At 45.8% G+C, this 21,977-nt stretch overlaps 1 protein-coding gene across 3 annotated transcripts in view; it reads right to left on the reverse strand.

The window, feature by feature from the left end:
* Positions 1 to 21,977, reverse strand: part of ADCY2 (adenylate cyclase 2) — a 409,046-nt gene that overhangs the window by 100,300 nt on the left and 286,769 nt on the right. For all 3 annotated transcript variants that reach the window (XM_032337793.1, XM_032337794.1, XM_032337795.1), the window contains exons 7-12: positions 17,491 to 17,618; positions 11,937 to 12,095; positions 10,974 to 11,106; positions 9,481 to 9,654; positions 7,284 to 7,327; positions 3,729 to 3,809 (exon numbers count right to left, since the gene is read on the reverse strand). In XM_032337793.1, the coding sequence (XP_032193684.1) occupies positions 3,729 to 3,809; positions 7,284 to 7,327; positions 9,481 to 9,654; positions 10,974 to 11,106; positions 11,937 to 12,095; positions 17,491 to 17,618 (719 nt within the window). The remainder of the gene's footprint in view (positions 1 to 3,728; positions 3,810 to 7,283; positions 7,328 to 9,480; positions 9,655 to 10,973; positions 11,107 to 11,936; positions 12,096 to 17,490; positions 17,619 to 21,977) is intronic.

A 21,977-nucleotide genomic window follows, 5' to 3' on the forward strand; every position in this document is an offset into this window, starting at 1 on the left:
TTAAACTATGAATAATGTACACAGCTAACTAATTCAAAACAGGTTTTTTCCCCTTTATCAAGAAAGAAAAATCTAATTTCAAAATGCCCCTGGGTAATCTACGATTGGAAATAAACTAAGAGTGAAATTTATGAAGTAGAAGTAAAAGCATCTCCACGTCAATCAGCAGAGCCCTGTGCCTGGTTGGGTCCCCGTCAGGGACCTGTGTCCTGCCGGGAGACAGGAAGTGCTGGAGACCGGGCCTCACTTCCCGGGGTCCGCAACACTTAACACTGAGTTTCCTCAGCCAGGAGCACCGGGTTCTTCCGACCTTTTCCTCAGAAGGAATGAGAGTATCTTCTCCCCACAGGCTTCACCATCCATAGTTTCTCAAAGATGGATCAATCCCTTTCACTGATTTGCAGGAAACTCAGACATTTATAAACCGGATTTGGATATTTGGAAAAGGAAAGATCAGCGGGGGTTGACCTGGACAAATATTTTTGAGAACCGGGACGGGACTCCAGAGAGGCCAAGAAGGGAAGAGGAAGGAAGGCACGGGAGGGAAGGTGTGTTACTTATGGTGCCCTGACGTCAGTCTTGACCCACACGGCAGTGCGGTGAGGAAAATCAACCCCACCCCGGCATTACACAACGAGCGATCCTCTACTGATTTACCCCAGGTTGGTTTTTCTTTGTTTGTTTGTTTGTTTGTTGTTTTTTTAAATGCGAGGCCCAGGTCAAACAAAGGAAATTCTAAATGAGATCCTGATTTGCGAGAGGGAATCAGTACACCCACATCCTCACCCACATCCTCACCCGCATCCTCACCCACATCCTCACCCACAATTATTCTGGAACGGACGAATGTAGGTTCTTACAGCAACGAGGACACTAAAATAGAAAGGAAGTCACTTTCCTACCGTTACAGACTGAAGGTCCGTATCCCCCCAATTTGTATGTTGAAGGCCTACCTGCCAGTGGGACTATGTCTGGAGATGAGGCCTCTATGGGGACAATCAGGGTTAAATGGGGCCGAAGGGTGGGGCCCTGTGGGAAGAGATGAATGTCCTTATGACAAGAGGCACCAGAAGCCCAGCCTCAAGCAAGGGCCCTACGAACACAGCAGGAAGGCTTCTGTGAGTCACGGAGAGGGTCTTCAGCACCCCACCATGCTGGTACCCTGATCTTGGGCCTCCAGCCCCCAGAACTGTGAGAGGGAAAGGTCTGTAGTTCAGCCCCCGGTCTGTGGTCTTCTGCTACGGAGGCCTCAGCAAATGAGTGCACCTGTCTGGGCAGTACGGAACCTGAACGCTTCGGTGGCCTTGATGGTGCGCTCAGGCCCTGGGACCTTGGGGAAAGGTAGTATTCGTGGGCGCGTGGATTCTCCGTGTGAAAGACCCACCCTTGCTCACCCTGGGGTCTGAGGTCCTCCAGTCCGTCTGTCCTGCCCTTGGGCATTCGCTCTGTCCATCACACATACTGAATCTTGGGGTGCCTGATCTTCTCACCTCGCCAACCTGGGCTAAGTCTGAATCTGGGGCACCTTGCCCTGAGCACGTGTGTGGTGATTTATCCTCTCTCTCCTGGGGCTTTGAGAGGTGACATTGTGCTGTGTCTTGGATGCCAAGCCCACACTGCCCCTGCTCACAAAATGCCCGTGAGGGGAGCAGATGAACGCAGACCGGAAAATCCGCACCTGAAACACCGTTTCCTGTCTGTCGCAGGACACAACGGAATGGTGCATCAAGCCTGGAGCCCCCATGGTCTCCCCCAGATGAAATTCAAAGATCAGAAGGACATCAGATGTGGGAACAAGAGAGGTAATGATTTGGGCCGAACAGAATAGGACCGAAGCTCATTAGGGAAGCACGCCAACTAGCTTCCGTTTCAATAACTTGCCTTCTGACGTCTGAGTACAGCACGACATGGCTCCTGGTTTCATTTCTGAAACGTGTTGGGAAAATGGCAACCTAAGCGGTTACACCAGCATTAAACATTACCTTAAAATAAAGCGACACAGGACAAAGGTGTTCACACAACACGCATTTGAGTAGGGAATGATCCAGCACACACAGAATCTGAAAGCCGCCTCCGCCAAAATAAAGCCAAGCCAATGATTATGTTTTCTAACAACTACTTTGGTAGGAACACTCTAAAAGGTGGACATAAAGGTCTTTGAAGCAGGTAGAGGTCCTACAGGAAGGCGTGCTGAGTCTGACTTCATGCACGGGCTTTCTATTATTAACGTAATTACTGTAATCTGCTAACTTCGTCAGGAACAAGGTGTTGCCTTTCTTCTGATGCTGTGTCTTCCTCTGGCGGGTCCCAAGTAGGAGGTGTGATTGCCTCCGGCTGAGTGAACATACCCTGCCACCCATCCACATGCCCTCAGACATCCCCCTAGGTTTTGGCTGCCAGCCAACTCCAGGTAAGCAGGTTTCTTGGGTTGTGATGTGTTGAGGTTTCCAGTGGGGCAGAGAGGAGGTTGATTTTCATATTGCTTTTAGGGCCCAGCAAAGCAGAGCATTTCTCTGGGCGCTGCTGGTGTGTCCTGCACCATGACAGGTGGAAGGCCTTCTCTACTTGGGGCATGCAAAGGGGCTCAGAGAGGTGTTGCTTCAACCTGCCAGCACATGTGAATTGCATTTCGGGCCCCGCCCAGACACTCGGTTGTGCACGTACACAATCTCACACACACGCACCACATACACAAACCTACACTTGTGCGGTTCTTTCATCAGCCATGTAAGTAGTCCAAAATGGCTGCTTAGAAGGAACACTCTAGAAAAGGTACGTATTTTTCAAAGCTGTGTAACATCATTTTGGAAGCAGGGAGTTCAAGTGAAAATCATTCTTACTTTTCATGAGTCAACTTTCGTGATAAAAATCACATAGTCTGGTTTCCGTAGGATGGAAACTTTTTCATTAAGGCCTTTCATTTGGACCTACTGATGTGTTCACTACAATTTAAATTAACAAACCCTCACTGAGTGTCTAATGGCACCAGGCACCACACGGTCATCTATCTGCTGCCCTCCAGGAGCTCAGCCATGACACATGGACCTAAGGAGAATTCAAGGCCAGCGGATGTAGTCATTAAGTCCATCCAGGCTGTGAAAGTTAACACCTTGTTTAATTCCCCACCCCCAGCTCCACACCTCCTGGACCATTTAAAACCACAATAGCAATTCATAGACTGAAGAGACATTCACAGACTTCACGAGCTCACAGACTGAATGATATTTTGTCCCCCAAGGACTCTTTCTTCCTCCCGCTGCTGCCCTGAATTCAGATTCTAATGCTCGTAACCTTTCTTCAACAACTTAGAACCCAGGTGTGTCCATGTTCCCAGATTGTGCACGGGTAGAAGTGCATTTTGAACAGAGAGTGTCGCATATTAACAACTCAGATTTTCCCACGTGGCATTCTTACTGATCTTTAAAAAGTGTTACTTACTGAACATAGTTTGCTATGATTTTCTCCTCTGTGTTTGTATCTCATGCTGTTTTTTAGTAATCTACTTGGAGAGTATTTCTTAGGCAGGAATGAAACATTTTCTAATGACCAAAAGCCATTATTAAGGACAATTGAGGAGAATGGAGCGATGGCTTCTAAAAGCATGGCTTTGTCATGGCAAGTATCACAGAGTGTGTGGTGAAATTCGTGGAAAATATGAGACGGTTTTCAAATAACAGGGTTTGAAATTTAAAAAAATATATGATCATTTAAGATCATGAGGTACTCACTTTTGGGCATTAATTCCATCAATTGCTTGAATCATCCTTTCATTTAATTCTTCTTCAAATCTCTTCTTTTGGGACTTGGTTCTGTATGAAAAGGGAGACATTACGAGAGAGAAGGTGACTAAGGCAAATATGAAGTCTGTTTTTCCATGATGCCGAAACCCCCGTTCCATTCTGTCCACTGGACAAAAAAAGCAGGAAGGAAGCGAGAGCCGAGAAGCAGGCTTTCCTCCACTGACAACCAGCCTCTCTGCGGACTGAGCAAAGGGACTAGAGCTGGTGACGGGTACAGTGAAGTGTTGCCTCACAGTGTCGTCACGGAGACCGAAATGACACCTGGCGTTAAAAAGCAGCTGGAGATATATTCTCGGTGTTTGTGATAAAAGAACTTTGTGTCCGAAGAGATGCATTAGCTCTTGACCTGTTGCCTTCATAAAATTTACTTTACGACAGAGCACACTGGCTTTGGAATTCCCCTGCAAAAATCTGGTCTGGTTGAAAAATAAACAGTTGCTCCTTGTTCCTGTTTCCCTTGGTCAATTTTCAAGAATTTGCAGAACAACAGTCTTCTCTGAGGCATCTCAAAGCTTCATTGTACGCATTGAAAGCTTCCTCAGTATTTGGAAGCACTCGTCATAGGAGACCCTACATGTATCTACAGACACTCAGTTACTCTTAGAAGAAAATAATCTTCAGCTATAATAAAAGATGCCTTGTTAATAAATTAGGCCGAAAGCATGAGCTCCCCAAGGTTCATGTGACCATGCACATGAGAATGATATAAAGGAGAAAATTAAAATTAATCCCTATTTTTAAAAACTGTACATTAAAATTGTACAGGAAAAGCACACGGGAGCCCCACGAAGCTGGCCCGGCCCAGCGGGCATCAGAATTGCGCCCCTGTGAGTCTCGTGGTCCAGTGTGAGGCGAGCGCTCGGCTTCTCTGCGCTCCCCGGGGTGGGGGTGGGAGGCAATCACTCATCCGACAGGCCTCCTACCCTGACGTGGCAGTGACTGTTCTGGTTTCGGAACCGCCTCTAGATGCAGACGAGAACAGCCAGGTCACATTTATCTGTAATTAAATCTCCCGAGAGTACCGTGAGCGAGACGGCCGGGCCTCCCCATCACCCCGGCCCCGCCGGCAGGCTGGTGCCCTGAGCTCCTTCTTTCTTGAAACGGGCGCCGGGCGTTCCGGGTTCAACGGCCCGACGCTCCGCCGTGATCCACCTCCGGCTACGAGCGAACCCAACGGAGAGGGGTGAACCTGCCAAGTTCTAAGGCTTGGAAGAAGGCACATTCATTTTTAAAACCCCTCTTTTTTTAAAAAAGCACGTTAACTTAGCAATCATCTAGGATGGTTCATTCTCACTTGGAGGCGAGGAGCTCCCTCGTGTCCTTTGCAGCGGCCCCTGCCCACTCTCGAGTTTGCGGACGGCAGCTGGTGGCTTGCTTTCTCACAAAGTCTGACCAAATCGGAGAAGAGTGTAGGTCCCTGGGGGCTCCCAGGAAAACCTAATCCTTCCGAGGTGTGCCCGGGGCCCCGCAGCGCATTGCCTCCGTGAGTCTGTTGTAGGATTAGTTCACGCGACGCCCGCCCGGGACTCAGCTCTGTGAGCGGTGCACGGAGCAGCCCGTGTGCGTGTTAGTACACGTCGGCTGTTTACTGTCTAGAAAACAATTCTAACACAGCGGTTCCTTGTCTCTGTCATTTTGGGATCTCTGCTGTGGTGAATGACAGCACACCCCCGGGGCCGATAATCTACCCTGGGAACTCGTAATTTGCCAGCTCGGGTTTTAGTCCTCGGACGTCAGGTGTTTCTGGCTGTCCTGCCCGTGTTCCTCCGCTGGGCCACCTGCTTTCCGCTGTCCTCCCATTCGTCCTCCTGAGCCCCCTCCCTGACCTGCCCCACTCCCATGCCCGGTCTACTGTATCCGAGGATGTGGGGAGGAGGTTGGGATAATCCCAGAGAATGTTCCATCCCAGGACAAGCAGGCTCAACGGCCAGGCTGCAGGCTCATGAAGGTTTTACAACCCAGGCCACGGGGGGACACCAGGACGTGTGAGGGCAACCCCAGTGGGTATGATTTGGAGGTGGTGCTCTCTCCACAAGACCCTGGGGCCACCACTGATCCAGGCATCAGAGGAACATGGAATCATGGAACTGACATGGAAGAGGCTCCCAGCAAGGTCGGCAGGACAGGACAGCGGAGTGGGGCACAGAATGCGGGTTCCAAGCCCAGGGCACAAATCTGGGCCTCTCCTCTGCCAGCCGTGTGCCTCTGGGCATTCTCCCGACCCCTCGTGCCTCACAGCACAGCATCTACGCTGGAGTGACCTGCAGGGATGACGTGAGGCTTTCCGCGTGCCTGATACGGACCCAGGCGACGGCTTATTGTCATTGTCTTCCACACATCAGGCAGCCTGGAAGGCCGCTACCCACATCACATGGGCCCTCCGCAAGGCGACCCCACGCTCATTTCGGTAAACAGACCCTTGAAGCAGATCCCAGAGAGCACGAGATGGAGAACTGAAGAAGTGAGGTACACAAAGTGAAAAGATGCCTATGGAATTTCCGCGGCCGGGCTCTTGCGGATGTGCCAGCGGCTTATTGGCCAGAAGACTCACACCTTCTCAAGGCATCTCGCAGGGTCCACCACGCTCCTAAGTTAGCATAAGTTCTCTTTAATGTGCCACTGAATGCTTCCAAAGCCCCCTCATAACATAGGACTCTAAGCACTAGATCTCAATATTGAAATTTCAAATGTGACACAAAATATGAATTAGAGCTCATTAAAACAAATGAAGTCACACAGAAGATTCTGGAATAAGGTGTGCTATTTGCAAGGATACGGCAAATGACAATCTAACTGTGTTTGATTATACTTGCATACAATGCATTTTCTACAGAATAAACTCACTTCTCTGTGGGAAAAGAAAGGCTGACTTACGTTTAGGCTTTTCAGTAATTGTCTTAATGACTTCAATAAGAAATACTTAACTCCCCAACCAATACAGACTCTAACTCAAGAGCCAGAGGAGCATGAAAAAGGGCTAGTGCCGGTCATTCTGTGGCCGGGGGTGACAGGGGACCTGCAGACACTGTGTGAAGCTTTTCTCTGTTTATGAGCATGTTGTCAGGCCTTCCCACTATAGAAAGGCCAGACCTATCTTGCTTTTATCTCTAGGATTCCACACACACACACACACACACACACACACACACACATACACAATGTAATTTGAAGCAACATACTCGTTTTAAGAAAATTCAATTTTTTTACCACATATTAAGAATAGTCATTTTTAGGAAAAACAATTTAAAGTTCTAATGTGCTTATTACCTGGTGTTGTTTTCCTTTTCCCTCTTTTAAACCTATAACACGATACTGATAATTATATTTTTAGAAGCTGAAAACAATCTCATTGAGCATTTCGCAAGGAGCTGCTCTTTTTAGAAGAAATGACCTTCCAAGTTACTCTAATTGATGATAATCACTTTCAGAAATAAATTTTTTTAAAAAGCCTTTAAAAATAAGAAAGTACAATAAATACCATACCTCAAGGTGCGATTCTGAAAATTATGCTGGCCCATTGGCACATCCTGTTTCAAAAAACAAACAAACACAAAAAATTATTAGTTTCTAAATACATATTTTAGAGAATGACATTACAGTGATATTCACGTATAACATTATTTTTCCTTTTATTATGGAAAACATCATTTACGTAACAATTACCCCATGGAGAAGAGTAGCTTAATTATAAATGGGAGAAAGAGGAAACCCTCAGTTGATACTCAGAAAGTTGGTGTCATCTCTAAGCCCAGATGTAGGAAATCCCAGGGTTGTTTTAAAGCTGACATTCTGATATTCGCAGATACAATTTCAAATAAGGGCCTTGCAAGTAACTGTTAGTGACCGTACACAGCAGACCATCCTGTATGGCATCAGACTAATATTAAAAAGTGCCTTAAAACACGAACAGCACCACAAGCATTAGCCCTGAGTTGGGCTGCTAAGAAACCACCGCCCTCGATTAAGTGTGTAAACCCACGACTCACTGATGAAAAAGAACAAACCCACAGGTGAGTGGGGCAGCTGCGGAAAAGGGGCAGAGACAGAGACGCTGATCAGGGTTATCAGTGGGGGACATGCCACCAAGTGCTCCTTAAGAAAACCCCAGAAGATCCACTTGGATCCATTTGTGGCGGAATTTAAAGTTGAAACAAAGCTGCTCCAAGTGGCCCCAAAGACACTTTCCTTCGCTGGTTCATCTCCCGTGTCACATTAGGGGCTGTATGTAGCCTGGTGAAAGGGAAGGTATTTTTTAAAGAATAACTAGACTCTGGGTCTCCTTACAGGAAGTGTATGAGCCACCGACGCGGGCCCGTATCACATAAGGTAAAGTCACGTGTTATTCACCAGCTCCATCAACGCTCAGTCAAGAGTCAGTTCGGTTCCAGGGAGGGCAGTAAGGAAGAGAAATGACTTAATTGGCAAAGACTCTCTTTGACCCTGGAACGTATTAATAAGAATGACGCTGGGGTCCTTCTCAAAGTGAGTACAGGACACGGACAAGTAACAGTTGTAGGGGCTTCTTGTACTAAACAAAGCCTTGGGATTTTCTTAAGACACCCTCTCCTTGGGGGCGCCTGGGCGACCCAGTTGGTGAAGTATCTGTTTACTTGTTTGCTACTCATGGCCTCACACTTCCCAACAGACGGCCAACTGCTCCCGGACCTGTCTTGGTGGGCTTTCTGGTCGACCAAGGGATATGGCCTTCCGTCATATCATGTTTACTTTTTAGCTGGGAAAAAACACCAGGGAAGCTGACAGGAGAGATCTAACGAGGTCAAAACAAGAATGTGGGTCTGAGGGCTTGGATGTCATCATTGTGGGCTGCCGGGAGGAAGGGGCACAGGGGGATTGGAAAAGTTCGCTTTCAACGGACGATCTCATGCGTCTTTCTCATCAGCCGATGAGGACTAGGTAACATTCCACCGTCTTTTTTGTCTCAACTGCCTCCTTAGTACAATTAACGCCATTATACATGAATTTTTACTCAGAGATCGTTTTAAAAATCTAACAATGCTTTTGGGATTATTCTAAGTGCTTCGCCATAGTTACTCTTCTGGCTCCCTGTGGGTCTTTGTATTTTCTATCTGCCTTGCAGCCGTCTTACTGAAAGTGTCCCTGCTGGAAGGAGCGTTGGCACTTGATGAGCGGTGGAAGCTGGCGTGTTCTAAGTAAGGAGCTACACAACAGAGCACTCACTGCCACTGACATGACTTGAACGTGCCCACCATGAAAAGAATCTGGAGCTGATTCAACCCACAAGGGCATCACGCCTTCATCTGCTCCCTGGTTAGGATGCCTAGGCTTTCTACTTCATGAATGCAAACAAGCAAAATGCCACAACAACAACAACAAAAGAAAGAAGTTCAACTGTATTCAGTTGCTAAGAACTGAATGAAATAACAAATAAATAAAATGGTCCTGGGTTATAAAGTTCTCATGCAAAATCATGCTGGTTCAAACCCTCAGCCACGTGAGCCTGGCGCTCATTCACATCCAAACAGCTGTCTGCAGGGGCCTCCCCAAGGAGAAGGGGAAAGCTTGCTTCTTTCCAGACCTACGTTACTTGGGCAGGAGAGGCCTGCCTTTCGTGCTGGGGGCGGCGGGGGCCGGCACTCTGCGCTGCGGGGCATGGGGGGAGCGTACCGTGGTGGGGAGCGTACCGTGGTGGGGAACGTACCGTGGTGCTGATCTTGCCGTTTTCTGTGGTCATGCTGTCTCGGTGATGCAGGTGTGCGAAGGGCTTGGCTGCTCCCCAGGACTCCAGGTACCGGGTCATGCGCACGGAGGCCCTCATCTTGGCTCCATCGAGAGTGTGGCGAGGTCTGAAGAGGTGAGGACTCCTTCGCTCTCCCTTGGGGTGAGAAACAAAGCATTACCCCCGCACACAAAGGGGCCGACATCTCCTGCCTGCTCCCATGCCCCGACGCCCGCGTTCCTCCCGTGTTGCCCCCTCACCCCCCACGGCTTCTGGCGCCCCCCCCCCCTTCAGGGACACTGGTTTCCAGTGTTAGAAGCTCTCTGAGTGGAGTGCTTTTTTTTTCCCCAGAGAGTAAAAGACAGCTGTAGTTTAAACTTAGGAAAAAATAACAGCCATTTAATGGGCATTTTTACAAAGCAAATTCTTAAGCAAGATAGGCTGCTCTGTTTCAACTTTTCTTGACGACTGTGGTTTCCTAGAGCGGCAGGTGCTAGAGGCCGGGCTGTGTTCTGGTGTGGAATGCTCATACGGCCCGCGTCCGGGTGTCCCCGCCGGAATACAGGGTTCTCTGCACATTTCTTGGGCCTCCTCCCTCCACAGTTCTTCCGGACTGACACATGTCTGTCTCCAGATCAGCCATCCGGTGAGCCGGACGTGTGTCTCCAGAGGCGAACCTGGAGTTCCAGGGAGGCTACCGCCAGGGAGCACCCATGCCCTTGACCTTGTGGATCCTGAGAGACTGGCTTTGATAGCTCCGAGGTGTTTCTTGCTGATAGACTGCACTGTTTACCAGCTGTGCGATTTGGGGAAGTTACATAACCCCCGGGAGCTTCAGATTCTTAATCTGTAAATAGCCGTCGCACTCATTTGGCAGGAATTTGAGAAGGGCTACGAGAAAGAAGAGCTGGAAGCCCTTGCGTGGGCCTGACCTCTGGTGTGAACAGAGCACGAGGCAGCTCCGAACTCTCGGGGTGGCCTGGGGAGCCTTCCAGGTAACGAGGAGTTTACTGCCTCCAAGTGAACCCTGTCTGCCCAATGACACTTTGTGGTTAATCTTCTAGAAGTTTCTTCCTTTCCTTCTTTGCCTATGTTCATCCTACTTCATCTCATCAGACTTTTATCATCTGTGGTTTCTCAGTTGCCAAGGTGGGCACACGGAGAGACTTCCAGAAGCACTGGGGACTAACGTACACATTCACTAACACTGATAACCCAACACACAGAGAGTAACCTTACCATAGGAGCAAGCAATTCTTTTCAACTGTTCCTTTAGTCAATATTTCCGTCTATGATTATAAAACATGTGCCATAATCAAACTGCGATGCATTTAAAGTCATTCTAGGGACAAAGACCAGCGAAGCATTCAACAGATTCTTGACTAAAAACACTTATCTGGGTCAGTAATTGGCCCCTTTCTACCTTCATCACAGAAGGCACAAGTTAATTATAGACTCTTCACGACAACACTGACCTTGGGGTTGATGACAAAGTAGGTTTTCACCAGGTGCTGTTTTAAATACGGGTCTCTGATGTCACCGTCTCCTTCCTCCACTTTGTAAGCGCCGTTCAAGTGCTCCAGAGTGACGGAAGAAATGTGAACACGTCTGAAATGCCATTTAAAAACCACGGTCAAGATAGGGAAGGATAAACATGAAGGTTTTTCTATTTACTTGTGAATTTAGAAATAATTTCTTCTCCCCCAAAGAAAGGCTCTATGTTCTTGGTAAAACGGACTGTAATACAGGTTTATATTTTATTAAACAGGGCTTTGGAAAGATGCTGGCAGAGGTCACAGGATAGTAACATTTCCAGCTTCTCTGCACTCACAGAAACCTGCACAGTGGGTGTGGTGCGTATGGCAAATTAAAAAAGAAATTATGGGAAATAAAAATTATATGGAAGTTTCACGTGAGACCCTATTTTTTTTGAAACACGGGCCAAAGGCATTTTAGGGAGTGTGCTGATGTGTATTAAAGTATGGATTTTCTTTCTCAGTGCTTGCTTCCACGTTTCTTCGAATTATAGCACATCCATCAAAATTCTCTTGTCTGAACCATGCTCTTCTAACAGGAGGGAGACGGTACCATTCACTCATTTCACTAGTATTGGCTTCAGAGGTCACCAATAATAGAGAAATGCCACATCTCACTGCATTAAAAAACACCTTTCCCCTAGTCACGATTCACTCACTTGCAAATAAATATAAGTAATTCATGATCTGATAGCCAGAGTCTTTGACCATGGATCATGGGGTGGTGGATTTGGATTTGAGGGTTCGTGTTAATCTAATTCATGTAAGGGGCCGCTGGACAGGGATCACGGGATGCTGACGGAGGCATCAGAAACCATCAGACACCCGGCAGACAGCTGTCAATCCGCTCGCCCGGCCTGTCTCACCTCACAGCTTGAAGAGGGAAACCCAGACTGGCCTTACCCGGGGACCCCTCCGGCTTCCATGTGATTGGCCAAGGTAACATCATGCGACCACACGTCATACTGCCACTTCTGCAGACCGATCACCCCGCAGAGGACATTGCCAGAGTGCACCCCCACGCGCATGTTGATGTCCACTCCGGTGGCGTCCCTCACTTTCCTGAGGAGAAGGAAGAAAGCATCACCATCTGGAAACCCCTCTTCTTCCTCTGACTCCTGGCCAGGTTTCAGTGCACTGTGTTACTCAGAATTTTTCAGACTGCTGGAAACAGAGTCAGGACTCCCTCCTGTGGCAGAAGATTGCTGCTCTAGGCCAAGAGAAAGGTCGTTTCTTTCTGGTTGCTTCCAGACCAGACCAAGAGCTCAGCGGCCCTGGCTATGACAGCCAGGTCAGGCCGGACCGTTGGTGCTGATGCAACACTTCAGCTGTAGCTTTGACTTTTTCAGCAAATGTGTATTATCAGAAAACTATCAGTTGCTGACACCTGCTGCAAATTGTCACACTAGAGTCACGTGACATTGACAGAAACAGACTGAGACGCCGTCTACGATTCTGGCACTTAGCACGATGCATGTCCCCCGTGAATACTTTCTGCTGAGAAGAGACAGGCGCCGTGTTTCTGAGCCTAATGACATCAGCCTGAGTAGGAATTTCTCAAAAAAAGTAACCATGAGTTTAAAGCATTTCATTGTGCACAGTCATCCACAGAAACAACAACAGAACTCTTTAAAAACTTTTAATCATGTGTAAGGAAGGTATCATTAAGAAGAAACTAATTGAAAACAATCATTTTAAAAAATACTCTGGGGCCCGATCAGTAAGTCATTTACAAAGACAAATGAAGAACTACGGAAAGCTTATTTATTTCCGGCAGCTGAACGTATTTATCAGTGAACTCTGACTGCAGGAGAAGGACACAGAGACGCGTCCCGAGGTCCGTGGAGAGAATTACCCCAGGGCGCGTGCGGAGGGAAGCGATCGCACTGGGTACTGACGGCCACCCAGCAGGGCGCAGGCTACCAGGTGTGGCTGCAGGACACCAGCGTCGCAGAATGCCAGGGGCATGGAGTTCATGCTTCAGTGACACAGTGGCATCACTTGAGCATGCTGAAAGTGGTAAGAAGTGACAAGAAGAAATGGATCTACACGGTAAAAGAAAGGACGTCTGCAGCACCGTCCCGTCCCTTGCAGAGCTGTCCCGTCCCTTGCAGCGCCGTCCCGTCCCCTGCAGCGCCGTCCCGTCCCCTTGCAGCGCCGTCCCGTCCCCTGCAGCGCCGTCCCGTCCCCTTGCAGCGCCGTCCCGTCCCTTGCAGCGCCGTCCCGTCCCCTGCAGCGCCGTCCCGTCCCCTTGCAGCGCCGTCCCGTCCCCTGCAGCGCCGTCCCGTCCCCTGCAGCGCTGTCCCGTCCCCTGCAGCGCTGTCCCGTCCCCTGTAGCGCTGTCCCGTCCCTTGCAGCGCTGTCACGTCCTTCCCATTCTCTCTCCTCCCATCACTTCCTCCTTCCCTGTCATCCTGCTCTGTTTTTCTCACACAAAAAATCACAACTTATTTGGTCCCATGCGACTCATCCAACGCTTCCCTCCCGCCCTCACGATGGGCCTCAACATGACACTGGAGGGCCGCCCCTGTCGCTCTGTCCTCTATCAGGTTATGGCTGGCTGGGCACCATATGGTCCTCAACTCTCGGCCTTTGTTCAAGATGGCGCCGCTGTCTGAGCCTCCCTCTCCTGCCAGGGCACAGGCATCCCGTGGCCAGCTGGTACTGGTTTTCCATCAGTGGTTGGAGGCATGACCTCCTCTGGGAAGGCTTTCTGACCCCTCCTCCCAGGTTGATGAGGCCACCCACCCCTCCTTGGTGCTCCGGCCCCGCTGAGTCCAGTCAGCTGTCCCTGCTTGTGTCCACATGTGCTCTCCGAGAGGCAGCCCATGAAGACACACACCTGGATACCCATCAGGGGCTTCAGGTGCAAGGTGGACACTGGATATAAGTTTACTAATCGACACAGGTCATTTCTGAAGGATTTTACTGTGCTTCTGTCTTTGGGAGATAATGATCCTGAAAAATCTGACACTGAACTCATAATTGTTCTTAAGATCCTCTGTTACTGAGAGAAGGGTTCCAACCACATGACATTTCTGTTGATCAAATACGGTCAGTAGAAAGTCAAGAGGGAAAGAAGGATGGATGACACACCTTACGTTTGACCATTTTAACAAAATGGTGAATGATTTGACTTAAAATTTTCTTTTATTTAAATTCAATGTAACTAACCTATATACTGTATTATTAGTTTCAGAGGCAGAATTCAGTGACTCATCAGCGGCATCCAACACCCAGGGCCCATCACGGCACGTCCCCTCCGTAACGCCCGTCCCCCAGTGAGCCCATCCCCCACCTGCCTCCCCTCCAGCAGCCTCAGTGTGTTTCCTAGAATTAAGATTCTCTTATGGTCTGCCTCCCTGTCTGTTTTTATCTTATTTTTCTTTCCTTTCTCCTATGTTCATGTTTTATTTCTTAAATTCCATATACGAGTGAAATCATATGATATTTGTCTTTCTCTGTCTTATTTTGCTTCACATAATACCCTCTTTAAAACCATCTCTATGTCCTTTGTGTCTTTTTTTTTTTTTTTTTATGGAAAATGGGTTGGTCAAGGGTTCAGATGAGTTGACTAACCACATCTTGTAATGCATGTGGATGCAACCTGTGTGAGCTCTACAAAAATACCGCAATAGTTGCCAAAGCTTGTGACCATAGAAGACAATCATTCCAGTTCAAGAGGAGGAACCCTAATCACTAACAAAGTCAGGACTCTGCCTATTACCTCCTCGGTTGAGAAGTTTACATTTTCATGACTGGAAAAAAGAAACCTCTCTAAGCATTGGGAATGTTCCAAACCGCAGCTGACGTGCTCTGTGGTGGTTCTTCAGCTGACAGAATGAGGTACTGAACGCGTGGGGAGGTCCTGACATGGAGGAAAAGTATAAGCAAGCATTCCTGGATCCATGTTCCCAGCTCCCAGGAAAACACTGAGATCACCCAGCGAAATTCCAAGTCTGAGTGTACTCTTTCTCTCTTAAAAAATTAGAATTTTCATATTCATCCTCATCCTATGGTTCATGCATGGGAATGGAAATACTTGCCCTTGTATGTTAGAAAAACAAAGAATTCCTAACATTTGCTGAGATGCCCTCTATGTCCCTGCCCTTTATGGAAGGTGCCAGAAAACAACCTAATACTGATCACTTTGTCAAATGCACAGAAGCCGAGCAGGTGAATTTAACGGAGAGAGAACATGGATGCCCTTGGTCAGTGAGTGCAGAGCAGAGAGACACACCAAACGTTTGTTGCCTGAGTTGAAGCTCAAGTTTAGTTAGAAGCAAGAGTTCTGGAAAGTTCCTCAAATCTGATAACACTGCTGAGATTCTGGACATGAGCTATTAGTATCCATCACAGAGGGATAAATAAAATGTGGTATATCCACATATAATGGACTTAATTACTCCATCGTTAAAAGGAATGAAGGCCTGACACATTCCACAATGTGGATGGATCTTGGAAACATTCCGCTATGTGAAACCAGGCAAACGCTAGTCCACAGATACTGTGTGATTCCACGCATGCCGAGTCATCTAGAAAAGTCAACTTGGCAGAGGCAGAAGGTAGAAAAGGGGTTGCCAGGGGCTCGGGAGAGAGAGGAATGAGGAGTTCCTGCTCAGTGGGATGAAGTTTCTGTCTGAGTTGATGACAAGGTCCTGGAAGTGGACCATGATGCAGGTTGCACGTATTTTAAATGTACTTAATGCCACTGAATTGTACATGTAAAAATGCTATGGTGCAGTAATTATGTTAGGTATTATGTTACCATGATAAAAAAATGTAACAGAAAATATATTACTGATGAGCTGCTGACATGCCAGTGGGCAGAAGGTAAGTATCCTTCCTCCTAAAAGCTCTTCAACATGCTGGAATAATGGAAATGTAACAGAACTGGGAAAGAGTTGGCCCGAAAGCAGGAATCAGGCTTCAGTAATCTGATATATTATTGATGCGCATAATAAGTACATTAGAAAAACCCTTTCTCCCACTAGAACCCATTTCATCCGGTGTTGGAAACCTACACGGAGATCGCCTCCAAGGGCAGGTTATAAATTGGAGAAAACCTTTAGTTTCACTATTTAGATTCACTTACACTGTCTAGACCCAGAGTGTTAGAAATAGTTAATTACATCTGAAACAAAGTAAAAATGTTTTTCATGTCAGAGAAGACTAATGAGTTACTTTGGGGAAGAAGCAGGAGGGACAAGGTGATTCCCACACTGACTAATCCATCCATCTCTGGTTTTAACTCAATTCCACTGAATTCCCTTGCCTCCTGAGACTGATCTGTCCACAGTGGTCTGTCATCACTGCTGCCGACCCAGAGGATGGGTAGCACTGGGACCGCCAGTACCCACAGCAGGCAGTGTGGGCTTCACTGCTTCTCTCTGGACGGGCCTGGGGAAGCCACCTGCTAACTTGTTCAGTTCACTTCACACGTGACCCACATCCACAGTGGCTAAACATGTGACAACCTGACTGCTGCTCTCCCACTGGGAGCCCCATTGACTCTACACCAGAGACAAGGAAACAGAGCATCAGCCACATAATTCCTGTCCTGTTGAGACTGAAAATGTGCGCAGGAGATGGGAAAATCAATTGACTAAAATAGGCAATCAAAAAACCCAATACACTAAAACCTTTCAATCATATAATCAAATAAGAGCTTTTACCATTACTAAGAATATTCTGGAATCTACCACAGGCATTATTAAAAAAGTGTATTATGGCCTTGGTAACAGAAATTAATTTTTATCTTACACTTTTATCTGGTTCTTGTCAATGGTAACATTGTTTGACATAAGGATAGCCTCTCCAGAATTATGATGAAAGAAACTATAAATATGATACAGAAAACATATTCTGTGTATATTAACTGAAACTAAATTTATAGAGCTGAGCATTTTTGACTTGATGCAGTAATTTTGGAATTTTACTGAATTGCAATCTGGTCATGAAAACTACCTTCTCCCCAACAACTTGAGTGTAGCCATATTGTTTGTCAGAAATTGTTTGTACGGAAGTGTTGAACCGCTAAATTGCACATCCGAAACTAATATACTATATGTTAACTAATTGGGATTTAAGTAAAAACTTGAAAAAAAAGAAACTGTTTGTCAGATGGTAAGAGCACAGAGATTTTCCTTAAGATTAAAGAAGATATTTCAATGCAAAAAAAAAAATCACTTTGGAAACAACCCAAACTCTCCGTGCCCGCAGATTTCTCCCTCGGTCTCATTGTACTTCAAGGTTAACCATAACAATAAACATTTACAGAAGTCTTACTTTGGACTGAGTTACTCACACACCAGTATTTGGGTCTCTGCACACTTATATTTAAAGGTTCAATAATGTTGTTAATCCCAGTATCAGAAAAACAGAAACAGTCAGGAGTGAGAATCATACCTAGAGATTCTCAAACAGTTAAAAAGGACCCTATGGTGCCTTCACTTACTTTATAGCTTCACACATGTCCAGCCCCATTTTCACACAGTTCTTGGCGTGGTTCGGGAGAGATATGGGGAGTCCGGACACACAGTAGTAGCAGTCTCCCAAAATCTTTATTCTCATGCATTCATTTTCCTAGAAGAAGAAATCACAGCATTCAGCTGCACTCAGATTTTCCGAATGTCATCCAATGCTAGTTCTACTGATACCATCACAGTGACCTAGGATTTGTGGGCACGGAAATGAGCCCTGGTTGGGTTTCCCTTCATGACCCAAGGAGAATGAACCTCCCTCACCTGCATACCCATTTGCCAAAGCAGGGAGAATCAGGAGAAGGGGAAGGAAAGGAAGCAGAGAGAATGTGCTGGAATGATTTATTCTGAACTGTAGCAGAGGAGCATAATGACAGGATCATTCTCTCCAGCCCAAACATCCCAAGCACTGACAGCGAAATGAGATCTTCCATGCAGAGCGGAGTCTCAGGACAGTGAACGGTGACAGAACTCGACTGGAATTAGAATTGTCTGTCATTCCCTACTATGCTCAAGGTTCTCCTCATTTACTTTAAGCCAAAGCAGATTCTTACCTGAGAACGTAGCTTCTGATAAACATCTCCATAATGCAAAAAGCCGCCATTCGACATTGCCAAGTAATTTAAAATTTAATTCTGACCTTAGGTTAAACTGTTTTAATATAAAGTAGTATTCACCATTTTTCTTGGTTGGGTGGTTTTTATATTAGGATATTGAGATTAGCTTCAGTCATATGTCTAAATCCTACATACATTTCTAACTTTTCTAGTTATGTCATAGATTAGTCACTAAGGAAAAGGAAGAAAAAGAAGAAAAGCAAAAGAAAAAGAAGCAACAAAACAAAACAAAACAAAACAAAAACCCAAAGATGTGCCAAACACAGATCTCCTCCTTCTTAACACCAAACATAGGCTTATGTATAAACCGAACTGTACAAATCTGAAATAATAAAATGAATATAAGATTTTCTTGTTCTAAAATACATGTTAGGTTTGTTGAAGATTTCGCACACTTCTTCCCCGTGCGATAGAGAACCCACAGGCTAGGGCATATTTTCATACTCATCTACGGTGCTGTAGTTGATGTGTTTACTAACTCCTGATTAAAAATCTCAGAAGTACTAAAAAGGCAAAAAATTATATACTAATAGGGCTTCCATCCCATACTTCCCAAATAGCTATTCTGAATCTAGAACACAATGAAATTAACAAAAGTGAATTCTCGGAAAACTCATCAAAGACCAGCTGACCGTGTACGTATAGGCATGTGTTTATTTCTGGGGCTCAGTTCTGTTCTACTGGTCTGTGTGTCTGTTTTTAATGCCAGTATCATACTGTTTTAATTATGGAGCATCGTAATTCATTTTGAAAAAAGGAAGTGTGATGCCTCCAGCTTTCTTCTTCTTGCTTAAAATTTCTTTGGCTGTTTGGGGTCTCCTGTGATTCTGTATGAATTCTAGATTTTTTGTTTGTTTGTTTGTTTCTGTAGAAGATGCCACTGGGATTTTGATAGGAATGGCACTGACTCTGTCCATGCTTCAGGTATTATGGACATTTTAACAATATTAGTTCTTCCAACCCATGAACATGGGATGTCTTTCTATTTATTTGTGTCTTTTTAGATTTCTTTTATCCATGTTTTATAGTTTCTCTTTTTTTTAAAAGATTTTATTCATTTATTTGACAGACAGAGACCACAAGTAGGCAGAGAGGCAGAGAGAGAGGTGGAAGCAGGCTCCCCACCAAGCACAGAGCCCGATGCGGGGCTCAATCACAGGACCCCGAGATCATGACCTGAGCCGAAGGCAGAGGCTTAACCCACTGAGCCACCCAGGCGCCCATGTTTTATAGTTTCCCATGAATGAGTCATTCACCTACTTGGTTAAGTTTATTCCTAAGATAATATTAATAATTATTAATAATAATATTAATAATATTTTAATATTTTATTCTTTTTGATGCTAATGTAAATGAGATTGTTTTCTTGACTTCCTTCTCAGATATTTTATTATCAGTATAAAGAAATGCAGCTGGTTTTTGCACATTGATTTTGTATTCTGCAACTCTACTGAATTTGTTGATTATTTCTTTTTTAAAAAATATTTGTTTATTTGATAAAAAGAGAGAGCACGAGTGGAGGGAGGAGCCGGGGTAGAGGGAGAAGAAGAGAAGCAGACTCCTAGCTGAGCTTGTAGCCTGACACAGGGCTTGATCTCATGACCCTGACATCATGACCTGAGCCAAAATCAAGAATTGACACCCAACTAACTGAGCCACCCAGACACCCCCCTATTTATTAGTTCTAACAGATTTTGCATATATTTTATGGTTTTCTACACACAAGATCATGTAATCTGCAAACAGAGACAATTTTAATTTTTCTTTCTTTTTTTTTTTTAAGATTTTATTCATTTATTTGACAAACAGAGATCACAAGCAAGCAGAGAGAGAGGAGGAAGCAGGCTCCCTGCTGAGCAGAGAGCCCGATGCGGGACTCGATCCCAGGACCCTGAGACCATGGTCTGAGCTGAAGGCAGAGGCTTTAACCCACTGAGCCACCCAGGTGCCCCACTTTTTCTTTTTTGATTTAGATGCCTTTTATTTCTTTTTCTTGCCTGGCCGCTCTGGCGAGCACTTCTAGGTTGTGCTGAGCAGATGTCGTGGGTGCAGCCATCCTCACTGTGTTCCCAGTCTCGAAGGAGAAGCTCAGTTTTCCTCCATCAACTATAATGTTAGCTATGGGCTTTTTATATATGCCTTTATTTTGTTGAGGTAAGTTTCTTCTATATGTTATCAGTTAAGAGTTTTTATCATGACAGGGTGTTTAATTTTATCAAATGCTATCTCTGTATCTACTGATCATGTAATTTCTAGCCTTCATTCCGTTACTGTGGTCTGTCATGTCGATTGAGTCGTGTGTTGAACCAACCTTGTATCCCAGAAATAAATCCCAGTTGGTCATTGGGTACAGTCCTTTAAATGTGCTTTTGAACTCAGTTTGCTAAGTGAAATAAGCCTGACTTTATTCAGGACATCCAGAAGATAGACACTGCATGATCTCACTTCGATGAGGAATCTAGAATAGCCAAATCCACAGAACCAGAGAGTAGACTGGTGGATGCCAGGCCCGGGGGAAGGGGGAAATGGGGGGTATGGGTAAAAGGGCAAACAGTTTTATGTAAGATGAGTAAGTGCGGACCTATGGTATAGATAGCACAGCGCCGGTTAATAATGCTGTACCATACACTCCAGAATGTGCTAAGAAGGTAGAGCTTATGTTAGGTGTTTTAATCACATCATCATTAATAATAAATCATGAGGGCAGAGAGGACACCTTTGCACGTGGTGGATACATTTATAACATAGATTACACTGATGGCTCATAGGTATATGCTTATCCTCAAGGTCATTACAGTTTATAGATTAAATATGTAGTTTTTCACACGTCAATTATACCTCAATAAAGCAGTTTAAAAGATTAAAAAATAAAAGCATGACGTTGAATTCTTAGTTTAGTTATGTGCTGTATGCAAAATTCACTCAATCGGCTGAGCTGTTTGCTTACGATCATGTCCACCGCCACGTCGTTTAACCATGAGGCACGAACTGGTTTCCTAAACACGTTCTCTCTATAGTAACACTGGGTGGACCTCGCCATCCTAGGCTCTAATCGGATACTGCCTGGACAGTCCTTTGTTCAAACCATCAGAGAGGAACAGGTCACACTAAGTATTTCTGTTACGCGCAATGAAGTTGGTCTTCCCCAAATTCACATGCTGAAGTCCTAACACCTGGAGAGTGTAAACTTGGCCTCTCTGCAAATATAATTAGTTAAGATGAGGTCATACAGGACTAGGGTGGGTCACGAATCCAATATGACTGGTGTCTTTATAAACAGGGCACATTCAGACACTGAGACTTGCCCAGAGGGAGAATGGCATGTTAATACTAGAGCTATGCTGTTACCTGCCAAGATTGGGATGTTTCTTCCTAATGTGACAAAAGTGACACTTTATTAATTCAAACTTTGAAGACATTATTTAAGCTTTAAATCATATTTTTCTAAACATGAACACCCAAAAAACCTCAACCTCTCCCTTTGATTTGGTAAGGGGAAGAAAGCTGTGCTATACTCTAACAGCTTTTTTCAAAAAAACACCCCAGTGAGATCCCTCATGGTCAGGCTGGCAGCAGAAGGCACCTCCGGGGGAGCCTGACGCAGGGGTGACCCTGTGAACATCAGCAAGTCACGTCTATTCCTAAGAGGCTTGCTTGGAAATGTTCTGTATGGTTTAAAAGTGAGAGGAATCTTGCAGGGAACTAAATTTGGGACCAACTCTCTCTTCCATATATAAATAATTCATTTTAATCAGCATAATGAAGTATTTTTTTGCTGGAAATAATTCAAAGAAAGCATGAGGCTGACCAGTAATGCTCTATGCGGTGGAAGTACAGGGCCGCCA

Source organism: Mustela erminea, chromosome 3 (genome assembly GCF_009829155.1).
Source record: "Mustela erminea isolate mMusErm1 chromosome 3, mMusErm1.Pri, whole genome shotgun sequence".
Taxonomy (NCBI): Eukaryota; Metazoa; Chordata; class Mammalia; order Carnivora; family Mustelidae; genus Mustela; species Mustela erminea.